Genomic DNA, 16,707 nt, shown 5'->3' with positions numbered 1-16,707 from the left:
ACAACAAGTATATCTTGCTCCAGTTGGACACCATACAAATTTAAGTAACACATCTGAGGTCTAAGTGTGCCCCCTGAGTTTCCCAAATGTCAGATTAACTTGGAGGACACCTATCTTAAGTTGTGATTATGCTTTAGTGTGCCAATTTTGGGAGTCACGTTACTGGGACAACCAAGTAAGTAAAACCAAAGTCACCTTAGATTCATTGATATGTGTGTGGAGGTGTAGAGAAGGGAATTGTCTCCCAATAATGGTGGAAAAACTACTACCATACTTAGCACAATAAGGATTTAAAAAAAAAATTGATCACATCAGATGTTGAAAGAAAAAAGAAATGGATCGCAGATGTAACTAGTAATTTGTAATACGAACATATTTAATATTGTAATATAAATAAGTTGAAGACAATGTTTACAAATGGAGACTGTGAATTATAAGAAACTGTAATGAATGGCAGATTGCTAAGATTGGGAGTTACAAAAAAGAATGCGAAATAAATGGTTATTTTTGAGATGGGTTGGGGGATGTATGGCAAAACTATTGTCCATATAGTAAAATATATAAATACTGTATTTTGTGGACTGTAAGACGCACCCCAAATTTAGCGGTGGAAAATATGTAAAAATATTTTTAAATAAAATTGTGATGCGTCTTATAATCCAATTTTTCTATAACTTACCAGGGGTGCCGGCTGCGGTGGAGTGGAGTCCCAGGAGGACAGGTCACTGCTGAAGGAAGCTGGCGGAGGCAGTAAAAGTGGGGAGATGCTGTGGGCCCTGGGATGGGAGGAGGGGTTGTTCCATGATGCGAGGCTGCGGCGGGCCACAACTTTTAAGAAAATGTTGGTGGAGTCAACTTCCGATTTTCAGTGCGGTGGATGTCAAGAAAATGGTGCCAAAGGAGGCGATTGTGCAGATTGAGATCTCAGGAGCCAGTTTCCTGTAGCAGCGACCCGACCTCCTGGGACCCCGCTCCAGACCAGCCACCAGCCCTGGCAAACGCGGATAATAACACACACCCATTTTCCCAAAAAAAATTTGGGAAAAAAAAGAGTCTTATAATCCGAAAAGTAAGGTATATCACTGTCAAATAATCAATGCACATGCAATATTGCTTTTTATTTGACATTTAGACAACAGATGTCGATTAGTAACTACATATATTTTAAATTCTAATCTATAGCTTAAATTGCTTTTCCCTTTTTCATTTATTTCTTTCTCTTTATTTTGACTTTCTGTGTCATGTGATTTCTTGTATAATTTGTTAAAATATATGGTTTCTCTCGAGTTTTCTTCGTGGTTAACAAAATATTATTGTCAAGTAAACAATGTGTCACCTAATAGGTATGATAATGACTTCTTCCAGTGCGAGATTTTTGATGTTCAAGAAGATGCCATTTTTGGTTAAAACATTTCCCACATTCTGAACATGAATATGGCTTCTCCCCTGTATGAATTCTACGGTGTTTAACAAGACTTGATTTATTTGCAAAACATTTCCCACATTCTGAACATGAAAATGGCCTCTCCCCTGTGTGAGTTCTCTGATGACTAATAAGATGTGATTTCCGGGTGAAATTGTTCCCACATTCTAAACATGAATATAGTTTCTCTCCTGTGTGAGTTCTCTGGTGACTAACAAGATGGGATTTCTGGTTAAATTGTTTCTCACATTCTGAACATGAATAGGGCTTCTCTCCTGTGTGCGTTCTTTGATGTGTAATAAGATGTGATTTATGTGCATAACATTTCCCACATTCTAAACATGAAAATGGCTTCTCCCCAGTGTGCAATTTCTGGTGTTTAACAAGAATTGTTTTCTTTGCAAAACATCTCCCACAGTCTGAACATAAATATGGCTTCTCCCCTGTGTGAATTCTCTGGTGTGTAATAAGATTTGATTTATCTGCAAAACATTTACCGCATTCTGAACATGAATATGGCTTCTCCCCTGTGTGAGTTCTCTGATGTTTAACAAGATGTGATTTATTTACAAAACAATTTCCACATTCTGAGCATGTAAATGGCTTCTCTCCTGTGTGAGTTCTCTGGTGGCTGTCAAGATTTGATTTCTGGTGAAAATGTTTCCCACATTCTGAACATGAATATGGTTTCTCCCCTGTGTGAGTTCTCCTGTGACTAATAAGGTGTGATCTCTGGTTAAAATATTTCCCACACTTGGAACAACAAAATCTTTTCTCTTCGGTGTGAATTTGTTGATGTGTAACAAATGATGTCTTGAGGGAAAAAATACTTCCATATTTTGAACTTGAAAGTGGCTTTTTTTCTGTAGGAGCAGTTCTATTTTCAATGCCTTTTTCGTGACTTTTATCTTTCTTAATAGTCTGTGATGAATCAGAAGATAGGACATGTTTCAAAGGTTCAGATGATAGATCTTTGCTGTGAAGGAATGATAGTACTTCTGGAATAGTGGCATTCGCTTCAGTTATCTCTTGTGTGACTTGAAGGTGATCGGATTGAAAAATTGAAAATGTCAGTTTTTCCTCTGAAATTAAATGAAATAGCCTTAAAAACATATTTGTATATCATTTATAAAATATCCAAAGAAATTGCAAGTTATGTAGCACAATTCAATTATTTCCTAAGACAAAAACAGTTCATAATCTAACAGAAGACCTCATGGCATAAAACAGTAAAGCGTGGTGTTCAACTTTTTGTTTGCTCTGTCTCCCAAATACTGGAATAAGCCACCAAAATGTTATGTAGGCCAAAAAGATAATAGTAAAACTTCTACTTCATCTCCCAAAAAACAAGACTCTACATAAATCCATTATTTCTCAATTAAATAAAATAGTTTCCATACTACTAAAAACTGAAAGACTTTTGAAAAGCAACATGGCTTCTATAAACCAATCCTGCAAAATCCACTCTCCCAAAGCCAAATGTCTTGCTAGCTTCTGAGCCTTGCAGTGTGCCCAAACCACAGTTAATATCTCCTTATTTTCATTGATGTGATGAAAAGAACCCACTTAGGCTACGTTCACATTGGCGTTCCGCCAATGTGCGTCGCTGTTGCGCCGGCGACGCAGCGGCGACGCAGCGGCGACGCGCCCCTATGTTTAACATAGGGGACGCGTGCGTTTTTAGGGTGGCGTTTTTCGACACTTGCGTCGTTTCCGACGCTAGCGTCGGACGCAAGAAAATGCAACAAGTTGCATTTTCTGTGCGTCCGATTTTGGTCAAAAAACGACGCACGCGTTTTTTCGTGCGTTGCGTCGCCGACGCAGGGCGGCGCAACGCTAGTGTGAACGTAGCCTAACGGTATGCGTGTCTCCTGAAGCACAGTCTGGGGACTATGTATTGGACACTAAAATGGCAAATGTGCAATCTTCTTTCTGCAGTATCTACTGAGTGCTAATTTCCAGAACATGCTTGTGGGATCAATATAGTCACTACTCCTATATATAAATTCCATGAGGGAAATGGAGTCACTTAATGCGGTTTTCTACAGTTCATGCACCTTAGCTGATCTGCAAATGGTGCCTGCAAAGTATCCCACCAAAACCGGCATTCCACGAATCAAATGGCGCTCATTCCTTCATGTGTCCAAACAGGAGGATATCGTCAGATCCAGAAAAAGTTGAAAAATAAATTGTGGGGTCTATTTTTTTTCTATTACTGCTTGTGAATATGGGAAAAAAATTACTGTATTTTTCGGACTATAAGACGCACCCAGGTTTTAGAGGTGGAAAATAGGGAAAAAAATATTTGAAGCAAAAAAGGTGGTAAAATATTTAATAACATAAACATACTATTATATGTGTTGTTATTATATATAATAGTATGTTATTATGTTGGAAGCTGCGGCTAGAAGATGGAGCTGCGGGACCAGTGTGGTGTCTGTAAAGTACTGTATGAAGATGCTGGAGGGTGAGTATAAGAATGGGGGCACAGGGCTTATATTTAAAGCACCACTCCAGCACTGAAAAATAACACTGGAGTGCTGCTTTGAGATCCCATTGGGAGAACTATAACTCCCAGCATGTCCTGCAGAACCTATGGCATGCTGGGAGTTATAGTTCACCACAGAAGTGGCAGAGTGCTTTATTGTGTGTTGTAGTGACTAACCTTTTAATTGTGGCAGCCAGCCACACTGTGGTGAGGTAAAATGCTGGAGCATCCCATCCCATGACTGCACAGAGTACTCCCTCTTGCTGCCTCTCCACAGCACAGGAGTAAGCCAGCAGATTGTAGTGTGGTGTCTACAGGACCTGTGATGACATCAGAAGAGGGAGGCCTCTGTGCTGCCATGTGATGCTCCAGCCCGCCCTCTTCATGACATCACACAGATCCTTGTGCTGGAGCACTCAGCACCCAGCACAGCCCCGGCAGGCAGGTATGCAGCGATCTTGTCTCCTCTGTCCCCTGCTGCTGCCTCCTCCACCAGACACACAGATCTCCCCAGCTGCTGCAGGAATCCAGCGCTGGGGAAACCATGTGTGTCCTTGTGAAGGAGTATTCATTTGCTGCTCCTGACTCACTGCTCAGCTGACAGGTGGGCGGGGAATGAGCTAATGAATATTCACTGCATTTTAATGATCGGGACCATGTGGTTTCCCAGCTCTTATTCCTGAAGCCCCACAGAGACATTTTTCTGCCTCCTGCCTCCCAGTGCAATCCCACTCGCTGCTGCCCCCTCCCCATGTTACATCCCTACCATAAGACGCACCCACACTTTCCTCTCAAATTTGGAGGAAAAACTGTGCAATACGGTAATTAAAACAAAGTAATTGCATTCATAATTTTGTTAATTATTGTGATAAATTTAAAGGGTTAACAAGTTTTCTGAATTTGCTTTATGATACTTTGTGAAGTTCAATGTTCTAAAATATAGGCTCCTGCAAGTCAGTTTTCATAGATTCATTGAACAAATAAAAACATGTTAAACTTTTAAGCCTTTCTAAGATCCCAAAAAAATATTGGTAATATTGGTAAAAAATAAAAAAAAAAGATATTGAAAAATGCTGTCGATGTATAGTAGAAATACGGTAAATGTTATTTATTACCTATTTTGAGTGGTAACACTATATGTTTTAGCTCAGGCTAAGTTACAGATTCCAATATATTAATATCTGGTATATTTATTAGCAAAGAGTTTTAGAAATATTGGGAAATAATTATTGAAGTTTTTTTTCTAGTTTTCTCCTCTCACCTATATGGGGGCAGAAATCAAGGATGGGTCTAAAGAGAAAAAAAAATTATAATTTTTTTTAATTATCTTTCTTGAGTTTATATGTCTACTGTATATATTTGATTATATAAATAAAAAGGAAAGATTGAAGAAAAAATATTCACACCTGGCCTCACTGCACATGGAATGGTGTCTCAATCATAAAAGCGAAGTTAAGTCTGAAAGACTGGACCTGGTCTTGTAGGGGCCATATGAGCACATTCAGCAGCACAGAAGGGAGAGAAGGCAGATTAATCCAATATGATGCCAGAATTTGATGCAACAGCATCAATACCCTCCACTTTCTCTTAGAGATCCACCATGCGGATAATGATTTTCTTCCCATGATTTTCTAATTGGTCAGTACTTTCTACATATGCTTGCATTTCACTTTGCAGTTTAGAGATCTAGGCACTTAGGGGTCAACATCTTCTAATTCCAAGGGGTAAGTGGATCCTCCCAGCTGTAGGTTCTGGACTGTAAAGGTCTCATTCCAACAGAAAGGCTTTCATTGCAGAAAGTATTGAGTACAGTTTCGAGTGGAGGAGCATGATCGTGGTTTATCAGTAGAATGGTGATCACATGATTGCGATATGGCCGGACTACCCTACTGATAAAGCAGCCAGAACCAGTGATTGAGAAGAATCTGTGACTTCTCTACATTTAGTGGTTATTACTCACCTGGGCGGTTATCTGTAGGAATGTCCTCTTTACACCGCTCATCACCCCTCACATAAGTCTGTGTAGTATTAATATGGGTCAGATCTTCACCCTGAAACAAATATTGTAAAGGTCACACACAGATGGAGAAGTCACATCGATGATCAGCTCTAATCCTGCCATCTCCACCGTTCTCATTACAAAAGTATAAAACATATAATACTGGTGGATAAAACAAGACTGAACACAAGACCTTCACAACCGTCTACATATCATAGAGGAGATCTCATGACACCTTCTCTCCATCTACCTGATGATCCTGACGAACACTGGTATCTTCTTGTTTACAGTCCTGTGGAAGAAGAGGACGGGGACATCTCTCTGGTGTTGTCCTCTTACTGGATAGAACTGGAGGAAATATATACAGGGACTGAATTCATTCCTTACATACAGATAATTATAGGCCATGTGTATTTAGTACTGTCTATTACCTGGTGATGTTATGGGCTGGGGAAGCTCCATCATGACATCCTTGTACAGATCTTTGTGTCCTTCTAAATACTCCCACTCCTCCATGGAGAAATAGACAGCAACATCCTGACATCTTATAGGAACCTGACACATACAATGATACGGTCATCCCCCCAACCTTTTCATAGCATTACTGTATAATGTCCCAGCATTCCCAGCAGTCTCACCTCTCCAGTCAGCAGCTCAATCATCTTGTAGGTGAGTTCTAGGATCTTCTGGTCATTGATGTCCTCATGTATCAGAGGATGAGGTGGAGGCCCTGTGATTGGGCTCAGAGTTCTTCCCCATGCCTCAGACACAGGGGCCTGACAGCGCTCACGAGATGTTTTTTTCATTACTGTGTAATCCTGGTTATGGAGAGACACATTAATAAATCTGACTACAGACATTTCCAGAGTCCTCACCTCTCCAGTTCTGTCCATTGTTACTAGGGATGACCGGATCGGCCAGCAAAAGAAGACATATTCTTTGCAAGAGAATTGCATGCGCTCAAGCTCAATGGAAGATACCTAGCCACCATTATTATTTCAAAAAGACCCCCCTGCCACTTTGGGACACAATATTACAACAAACTCACTTTCTCTCTAATTTTTGGTTATATTATTCTGACTGCATCTGTGCTGAATTTTCCTGGTAGCACCCTGATAAGGATTGTGAAAAAGGGCAAAATTGTTGAAAATTATCCAATCAAAATTCTTTGAACATAAGAAAAATAAAAAAAACTATACATTTTTTTCCAAAATTCTTCAGAAATTATTAGCAAGAAAATCTGTGTTCCCTAATCATTGATCCTGTTGCACAGTGAACAGTTGACGACCGTATATCTGCAGTGAGTGGAAAGTTCACCACATGAGTGCAGCCCCTACGCAGCGGATGTCAGAAAGAGAAAAACTGTCCGAAAATGCAAAAATTGTTGAAAATTATTAAACCACAACTCATTGAATGCCTGAAGTAAAATTTTCTTTCAAAATGAATGATCAATTTTTCACAAAATTAATAAGAATTTTTTGGGGAGAGGGGGAATTGTCATATTACCATGGAAATATGTGTTCCCTAATTGGTGAAGCTTTTGCATAGTGAACAAATGCTGACCGCATGTATGACCAGATGACCACTATTCACTCTTGGTAGAGCCCAACTTCTCTGCGTGTGCACAGCAGGCCAGAAAGTGCTACATTGATTAAAATTGTTAAACCAAAATTTTTTGAATTCCTAAGCTGAAATTACCGGTAAAAAAAATTCCATTTTATAAAAAAAATGATTTTTTTCTGAGGGGGAATTGGCGAATTACAAGGGAAATAGCAGTTACCTAATTGGTGAAGTTTTTGCACAGTGGATAGTTGCCGACTGTATGTGCGCGTATATGACCAGCAAGTACTCCCTGCAGAGTAAACATCTTGAGCCCCTGAACATGGCAGGTCAGAAAAGGAAAAATCATCAGAAAGGGTAACATTTTTTGCCATTGTAAAGCCGGTGTGTTTGCACCTTGTTTCCCCGATGTTACTTTTGCATGTCTGTACTCTTACCCTTTGCTCCTTTCCCCCTAACCAGCTGGGATACTGTTGACTGTTACCTGTATGGATTCTACTCAATTCCCTGCTCTGCTGCGTAGCCGTACATGTGTTGTAGAGTCTTTGCTCCACTGCATGACCATCCGCGTGCGCAGTGCCTAGCTGCCGCTGTGGAAGCTATCCACGGGTTGAGAGGTCCTCTGCAGCTGGTGCATGACTTTCCATGTGTGTCCAGGATTACAGCCGCTGCCAGGTGCCTTATGCCTCAATTACTCTGCTGGCTATGCTGTACTGGTTTCTGTCTGTGCTTAGGGTGCGCATGGCTACACCTTCCCCGCTTTTATTAAGGGCAGTGTGTGCGCTTGAATTGCTTTCCCCAGCCTATTGCTGTGGGGCAGCTCCTATTTAAAGTTCCTTTTCCCTGTTGGGCGTTGCCAGAGCTGCTCATTGGGTTGCAGAACCTAGCCATGTGTATTTGGTCCAGCTTGCTGCTCCTGGTCTGCTTTGTCTTCAGCTCCTGTTCTACCTACTACCAGTTCTGGGAAAGCTGATGTCTACGTCCATGGACCTATCCTGCCTACGTGTTGGTACCAAAGTCTTTGCCCTTAAATGGGAATTCCTACTGTGTTATGTTCCTGAAATCCTTCGGTGTCTTGAACTATGTACCCAGTTACTGTGAGTTTCCTGTAACCTGTGATTTGAAATTAAACCTGTGTTTGTCCTCTGAAGATGGAGTCCGGTGTTCTGGCTGAGAGTCTACTATACTGTGCTCAGCCTACTATGCTGTTCTAGCTATGTCCAGCTCCAGTCCGATTCTGCGGTGCTTGCACCATACCCCTTGAGTTCTTTTCTAGGTCGTGTCCGTTCTCCGGGGCCTGACGACCGTTGCCTGGTGCCTGGAGCCTGACTGTCTGCCTGGTGCCTGATGACCGTCATCTGGTGCCTGGAGTCTGACAACCGCTGTCTAGTGCCTAGAGCCTGACGACTGCTGCCTGGTGCCTCAAAGTCTCTGCCTGGTACTTAGAGCCTGAGGACTGCTGCCTGGTGCCTGACTGTCTCTACCTGGTGCCTGGCAACCGCTACAAGGTGCCTGGAGCCTGACTACCTCTGTCTGCTGTCTGGAGCCTGATGACCGTCGTCTGGTGCCTGGAGTCCTATGACCGCTGCTCAATGTTCTGTCGGTCTCCCTGATGTCCTGCCATTCTCTGCCTGGAGCTGGGTCTGTTGTCCAGAGTCCAGATGTCCTGTCTTCACCCTAGATGTTCAGTCTGTGTCCAGATATCCAGTCGATGGTCCTGGTGGTCCAGCCTGTGTTTCTGAGTCGGTCCCTCTTGTGTTTCTGGATGGGCTCCTCTTCCGTGTCCCTGGGGAGTTTCCAGCCTTGTTTCCCGGTGATGGCTCAGCCTGTGTGTCCTGGATCTGACCAGCCGATGTCCTGATTTAGTATATCGTTGTTCCTGGACCTTTGCTGTCAGTGTTTTGCCTGTGTCCCAATGTCCGGCCTGTTCCCTGGGGTCCATCCTGTGATGTCTGTCCAAGGGTGGTGTCTGATGATCTCCTGCTGTGCCTATGCTACGCCTGATGCCTGATAGAGAGGTTCTCCTGATATGCCCATGCCAGATGACCCTGGACTGCATCAACCCGTGATGACCTCTTTCCTTCGTCTGATGTCTGCTGTCCTATGATGTTCACCCTTGCTTGATGTGCGGAATCGTGAGCCAGCATAGTAATGTCTTGTTTCTGTATGGTGACTTTGTTTAGTAAACTTTATGTTTCTTCATATCTGAAGTTGTGTGGTGTTATTTAGTCCTGCATTTTACCACCTTGCCCACATTCTCAGCTCCCATAGACCCCGGTTGCTGCTCTTCCCTAGTCTGGGTAGGCCCGGGTCACCCCCCTTGTGGTCCACATTCTTTTACCACCTAGAACATACGGCTCACGTTGGCAACGTGGGAGCGTAAGCTAAGTAAGCAAAGCCATGTCCGTCATGACAACCATTTTCAAAACCAAATTCTTTGAATTCCATAAGTGAAATTTTCTTTCACAAAATTAAAAATTTTACAAATACCTATGGCAGCAGCACCAATTATGCTATACAGATCTGGAAAAAATTAAGAGACCACCACATCAAAACCCTGTCATGGGCAGCCCAATCTCAAGACCTGAATCCCATTGAAAACCTCTGGAATGTAATCAAGAGATTGATGAATAGTCACAAGCCATCAAACAAAGAAGAACTGCTTAAATTTTTGTGCCAGAATCAGTGTGAAAGACTGGTGGAAAGCATGCCAAGACGCATGAAAGCTGTGATTAAAAATCATGGTAATTCCACAAAATATTGATTTCAGAACTCTCCGAGTTAAAACATTAGTATTGTTACTTCTAACTGATTATGAACTTGTTTTCTTTGCATTATTTGAGGTCTGAAAGCACTGTTTTTTTTATTTTTTTTATTTTAACCATTTTTCTTTGTCAGAAAAAAAAATGTGTTGCTTGGAAACTCGGAGACATGTTGTTAGAAGTTTATAGAATAAAAGAACAATTTACATTTTACTCAAAAATATGCCTATAAAGAGAAAAATAAGGCAAACTGAACATTTTGCAGTGGTTTCTTAATTTTTTCCAGAGCTGTATATTATAGACCAGAGGCTATTTGAAGATGCAAAAACTGATGCACATCAGCCAACAGAGTTGCACCACCTGAACAGCCAAGTTTAGTCACACTTAGACTGTGTCCCTTCTTAAGCAGATACCCTGAGACCTGACTCCATGGATTTCTGGGTCAACAAATTGGACAAGTTGCATGAATTGGCCCAGTTTGCTATGGGCATAACATCATGTCCATCTTCCAGGGGAATGTCAGAGAGGGCATTCAGCATGGCCAGTGGATTTGTCACACCGAAGCAGACCAGGTGTGAAAAACCTTACATATCACAATATATAAACACTACTCACAAAAAGTTAGAGATATTTGGCTATAGGGTGAATTTATGAAAAACATAAAAAGTTTGCATTACAGTGACATTTTATCATGAAAGTAGGGCAATTAAGTAGAAGCATGCAATGGCAATTTCCTCATCTCAAACAATTTATTGAAACAAAAGCCAACAACAGTGGTGGATATATCCCAACAAAAATGTCAATGCCTCAATAACTTGTCATGTGGCTTTGAGCATCAATTAGAGCAGGACAATGACATCTCATGCTGTTCACAAGTTGAGTTACTGTCTGCTGAGGCATGGCATCCCACTCTTCTTGAAGGGAGACACTCAGGTCATTGAGGTTCTGGGGTACAGAGTTATGAGCTGGAGTTGTGTGGCATTCATCATCCGGTTCTGAAGGGCATTGCTCAGAATGAATCGGTCATCAGTGTGGAATGGGGCCAAAGGGCATCCACGTCTCTGCATTTCTGTGACTCTTCCAGACTCTCTGCATCTCTGTTGCAACCTGCTGATGACACTTTGTGACTTTCAAAGCTCAGTGGCCACTTCGGTCTGAGAACATCCTGCTGGAAGACTCGCAATAAAAAGGTACTGTTGATCAATTGTGAAGTGTTGTCTTGGTCTCATGATGTTAAAATGTCAACAACATGACTAGGAGGACTGTTTAAATACCAACTCTAATTGAACCCCAAAATGTATTGGACGATTTATGGATCAAACACCTCTTTTGAATTTTGCCATTAAGCTTCTTGTTAGGGCTCATACTCACTTGCGTGAAATACGGCAGAGTCTCGCATGTTAAAACCCGGCTCTGCCGCCGGCACTTGGGAGCGGAGCGTGCGGCCGCATAGCAATACATGGAGCTGCACGCTCCGCTCCCAAGTGCCGGCGGCAGAGCCGGGTATTTCACGCAAGTGAGAATGAGCCCTTAGAGAACAGCAAGTTGAGCAAAAAGTACTGAAACATTGAACAGTTGGACACGTGCTTTAAAAAGTTTAGAGAAAGTTACAGTAAGTTCACCTGAAAAGGTTAGATTGCATTTTAGGTTAACTGTGAAATTTTGCCCGAAAGCCAAATATCTCAATCTTTTTGTGAGTAGTGCATAAGGCAGAGATTAACAGTAATACTGATGCTGGGAACAGACTCAAGAAACAACTCTTAAAATAGGGTTATTTTTTGTTAAAGGTTAGTGACAAGAATAACTTTTGTCTGCAGAAAAAAAGCCTTTGTAATTGCCTAATCATTTTGTGATTAAGAAACCAGTTGCAGAGCTGAAAAAAATAATACATTTTTTTCACTTCTAGTTGAGAGGTCATTACTTCTTCACAGTCAAAGCAGTATACCACATCTGTTTTGTCTTAAAGCAATAATTTTTGGACAGCTTATGAAAAAGTTATCACTTTTTCCTTTGGCAAATTTCAAAGCTCTTTATATTCCCCAAATAGGGATAATTGTTGCATGCAATTGTATGAAAATGCCACAGTTTTTTCCAGGTGCACCACCCGTCTATAAACAATAGCAGTGTATACATCTGGCCAAATAAAGGGATAATTTTTAGACTGTTTATAGATTTTAGGTAGCCTAAAAATTCTGATACTGTAGTATGTTGTAAAATACTCTGTTGGTTACCTCTGGATACCATCTACTTTCACCTTCCCAGATAGGTGGTAGTCATTTGGAAATTAAAAAGGCTGTGTTTACATTACAGAGGTAAAAACATGTTAATTTGACTCCAAGGGGAATTCTGTGTTCTAGACCAGTGTTTTTCAACCAGTGTGCCGCGGCACACTAGTGTGCCGCGACACATGGTCAGGTGTGCCGCGGGGAACGGGAGTCAGCTGTTCTCTGTGCCGACTGTCAAGCTGACAGCCGGCACAGAGAAGCTGCAGCGCGCCGGCTCCCGGAGATCAATTGTACTCGCAGACATCTACCAGCTGCGAGTACAATTGAGGCTCTGACCGCTGGGTCAGAGCGACGCCAGCAGCGTGATCAAGTCATGTGATCACGCTGCTGGCGTCACTATCCGGCGCGCAGGAGACAGAAGACACTTGGTGGTAAGTGCTCCTGTGCAGTGGAGCTGAAGACACCGAAGATTCAGCGTGGGGTGGGTTTATGGGGAGTATGTGGGGGGATTTATTAAGTGTGTGGGGGGATTTATTAAGTGTGTGGGGGGATTTATTAAGTGTGTGGTGGGATTTATTCAGTGTGGGGGGATTTATTCAGTGTGTGGGGGGGATTTATTCAGTGTGTGGGGGGATTTATTCAGTGTGTGGGGGGGATTTATTCAGTGTGTTTGGGGGGATTTATTCAGTGTGTGGGGGGGATTTATTCAGTGTGTTTGGGGGGGATTTATTAAGTGTGGGGGGATTTATTCAGTGTGTTTGGGGGGGATTTATTCAGTGTGTTTGGGGGGATTTATTCAGTGTGTGGGGGGGATTTATTCAGTGTGTGGGGGGGATTTATTCAGTGTGTGGGGGGGATTTATTCAGTGTGTGGGGGGGATTTATTCAGTGTGTGGGGGGGATTTATTCAGTGTGTTTGGGGGGATTTATTCAGTGTGTGGGGGGATTTATTCAGTGTGTGGGGGGGATTTATTCAGTGTGTTTGGGGGGGATTTATTCAGTGTGTTTGGGGGGGATTTATTAAGTGTGTGGGGGGATTTATTCAGTGTGTTTGGGGGGGGATTTATTCAGTGTGTTTGGGGGGATTTATTCAGTGTGTGGGGGGGATTTATTCAGTGTGTGGGGGGGATTTATTCAGTGTGTACGTGGGGGGGGGCTGGAATTTATTTAGCATGTGTGGGGCAGGGTGCATTTATTCTGTGGAAGGGGATGGATTTATTCTATCGGAAGGGCAGTGGATATATTCTGTGGGGGTGAGTGGGAAGATGGGGGTGGACACAGTAGCGAGGGGAAAAATGTGTGCTGACAGTACTGGGAGCAACGGTGATGGGATGTGTGAGGACAGTATGGGGAGTCGGGGGAATGTGTGAGGAGGAAATATGGAGAGAGCAAAGGGGTATGTTAGCAGGGGGGGGGATGTACAGGAGGAGGCTATTAGAAATGTGTGCAGACAGTATGGGGGGATGAAAGTGTGAGTGGATACAGAATAGATACTGAGTAGTGTGAGGGTAACAGCCAGGAGGAGACAGTATGCCAAGTAGGAGGAGTGTAATGAAGGGGCACAGTAGAGAGACTGGGCTCTCTATGAGGGACACAGTATGAGAAGGCAGTGTGAAGTATGGAAAAGAGAGAGAGGGTAGTGTGGATGGCATGTACCATAAGAGGGACAGTGAGGGTCATATTATGTGCTGGGAATAAAGTGAGAGGCATTTTTCTCTATCGCCTTTCATTGGGGGACACAGGAACCATGGGTGTATGCTGCTGCCACTAGGAGGCTGACACTATGCAAATAAAAAGTTAGCTCCTCCTCTGCAGTATACACCCTACCGACAGGAAGTAGGATATCCAGTTTAGCTTAGTGTCAGTAGGAGGTGGACACGGGTCTTTCATTAGACCCTTATCTACCTCAATGTGCGTCGTTTCCTTTCAGGTTTTTCCGGAGGGATACAGGGTGAACAGTCACACCTGTAGTCCCACAATGTGGACTATGAGTACGGCGTGTACTGCCACCCCGTATCCTCATAGATCCCTCACCAGGACCAAGATCCTAGCACACAAGCGTGCTTAGAAGTCCGGTCCTGGCTCCGTCCCCCACCCACTCGCCCACCAGAGCCTGTCGGTCGGAGGAGACGAGGACGTCCATCAGCTCCGTGGACGTCTCATTCCTTCCAGGTTAGTACCGGCGGGGGATGTTTAGGTGAGTATTTTCCCTCCCCACCCTGTGGCTTCCCTGGATCCTAAAAAGGGGGTTCCTATTTAGGGGTTTTCTGATGCGAATCGCATCTCTTTTCAGCCGCGCCACTTCCGTGGATGCGGCCTCCCTGTCCCCTGTTCCGGCGCGGCTGCCTTTACGGAACACCGCGCCGCTTCTTGTCCGGGCACGCTATCTGCGTGGCCGTGCTCAGGGGGGGACATTCCCGCCTCGGGTCCTGCAGGCTTCCCACCCCCCCCCCTGCCCTCTATCCAGCCCCAGCTTTAGCGCGGCCCTCAGTGGCTCCCCTGCTCCGGCCGCTGTATGCGGCCGTTCATTTCCTTTCAGCGCGGCGGCTTACCAGCCACCGCATCGCTGCGGCTTCCCAGCCGCCGCATCGCTGCGGCTTCCCTGCTCCGGCCGCTGTATGCGGCTGTTCATTTCTTTTCAGCACGGCCGCCGCATCGCTAATCGGGCCCCCTGCAGCTGCGTCCCTCTGGCCGCTTACAGCGCCGCGCATCCTCCCTCAGCGTGGCGGCTTGCCAGACCGCCTCACCGCTTTGGACCGGCGGCTGCGCTACTCCCGCCGCTGTAGGCGGCCGCTCACCTATCGCTTTCTGCGGCGCACTGTTCACCGCTGCGGCCCTTCCATGCCGGCACCGATCGCTAATTTAGGCCCCGGCTTCTGCCTGGGCCTACTTCCGGTGCCGGACTCCGCCCCCTTTCTTCTCTCATCGGGCGGGCTTTTCTCCCGCCCGACATTTTCACTGCGGCCTGCCTTCTCTCCGCCCACTGGCGCCATCTTGGGACTCCTTTACATGCACCTCTCATCCGTCGCCACATCTCAGGAGCCCATACCGCGGTCACATCCGCAGATCGGTCCAATTTGCGGCAGGAGCTCATATCACCCTCCTGCCTAAAAGACGACTTCTTACCGGAGGCCCATCCTATCAAGCCGAACAGCGTCCTCCGGATCCCGTTTTTCGTCTACCGTGAGTAGTTCTGCTCTGCAGACCGACACTCCCCTCTGCCCCCACCCCCCCTGCCCTCTATCCACTCGGGCAAAAAAGGGGGCCATTTTCGTCTTCCTACTCCTGCAGCAACCCGATTGTGCCCACCGCCCAGGATCCCCCAGCCGATCCGCCCGAGAGTGATTCCCCAGTCCCAGGCTGGGCCTCCTCTCCGTCTCAATCGGTGGCCAATCTAACACGGGTGTCTCAACCCTGGTGTCCGTGCTGGATCGGTTACCCCTGCAGACCCCCGCAGTAGCCACCGGGTCGCTGAAAGCTCCATCCGAGCCCTCCAAGGCTAGCTGAAAAAGGTCCAGACAGGAATGCCAGTCTGAGTCCTCTTCTCGCTCCATCTCGACACTCGGTCCTCCTCTGCAGTCGGCGTCCTCCCGATCCTCCTCCCCTGAGTCAGGCGAGGCATTCTCTGATACGCCTTCGGAGGATAATTTGCGGCCGGATTCGAACCAAATCGCTAACATGAGGGATATGGTTCAAAGCCTCATTGGAGCGACCAATCAGACCTGTGGCATCAAAGATTCCTCCAAGAAACCCGCAGATCAGGCGGTTTCGTTTAGACGGTCCAAGCTACCTCCCAAGGTATTTGCTCCTCATCCTGAATTCAAGGAGCTTCTGTCCAGAGAAAGAGCGAATTCGACCAGACGTTCTCAAAGAGACAGTCTTGGAGTCTCATATCTCTTTCCTCCGGATCTCATTGCCAACCGGAATGAGAGGCGTTAGAGAACGACCTCTCCCCCTGTGGATCCGTCGGCTGCTAAACTTGCCACCAACACAGTCCTTACGCTGTCCGGTGGGCGGCTCTGAAAGATTCCATCGATAGGATCATGGAATCCTTCGTGAAGTCGGCTCTCAAAACTGCCGAATCATCCCAATGCCCAGCTTGGGCTTCCACTTGGGTTTCGAAGTCTGTATCCGAGGGGCTAAACAACTCCGTTGGGGCATTCAAGCTGGAGCTCCATCAGGTCGGCTGGCGGAACTTGCCTCCCAGATTTCTCACGCCGGGGAATAATTTGTGCCCTGGACGTCGCGTCA

At 45.0% G+C, this 16,707-nt stretch overlaps 1 protein-coding gene across 1 annotated transcript in view; it reads right to left on the bottom strand.

Annotated features, from left to right (window-relative positions):
* Positions 1 to 355: 355 nt before the first annotated feature.
* LOC138663780 (zinc finger protein 436-like) overlaps positions 356 to 16,707 on the bottom strand; it is a 55,159-nt gene continuing 38,807 nt past the window's right edge. Inside the window, exons 7-11 of the mRNA XM_069750113.1 lie at positions 6,549 to 6,728; positions 6,342 to 6,465; positions 6,161 to 6,258; positions 5,872 to 5,962; positions 356 to 2,505 (exon numbers count right to left, since the gene is read on the bottom strand). Of these exons, the coding sequence (XP_069606214.1) occupies positions 1,337 to 2,505; positions 5,872 to 5,962; positions 6,161 to 6,258; positions 6,342 to 6,465; positions 6,549 to 6,728 (1,662 nt within the window). The 3' untranslated portion in view covers positions 356 to 1,336. The remainder of the gene's footprint in view (positions 2,506 to 5,871; positions 5,963 to 6,160; positions 6,259 to 6,341; positions 6,466 to 6,548; positions 6,729 to 16,707) is intronic.

Source organism: Ranitomeya imitator, chromosome 2, assembly GCF_032444005.1.
Source record: "Ranitomeya imitator isolate aRanImi1 chromosome 2, aRanImi1.pri, whole genome shotgun sequence".
Lineage (NCBI taxonomy): Eukaryota > Metazoa > Chordata > Amphibia > Anura > Dendrobatidae > Ranitomeya > Ranitomeya imitator.
Note: the sequence above shows the minus strand (reverse complement) of the source record. Positions and strands in the feature narration are given on the sequence as shown.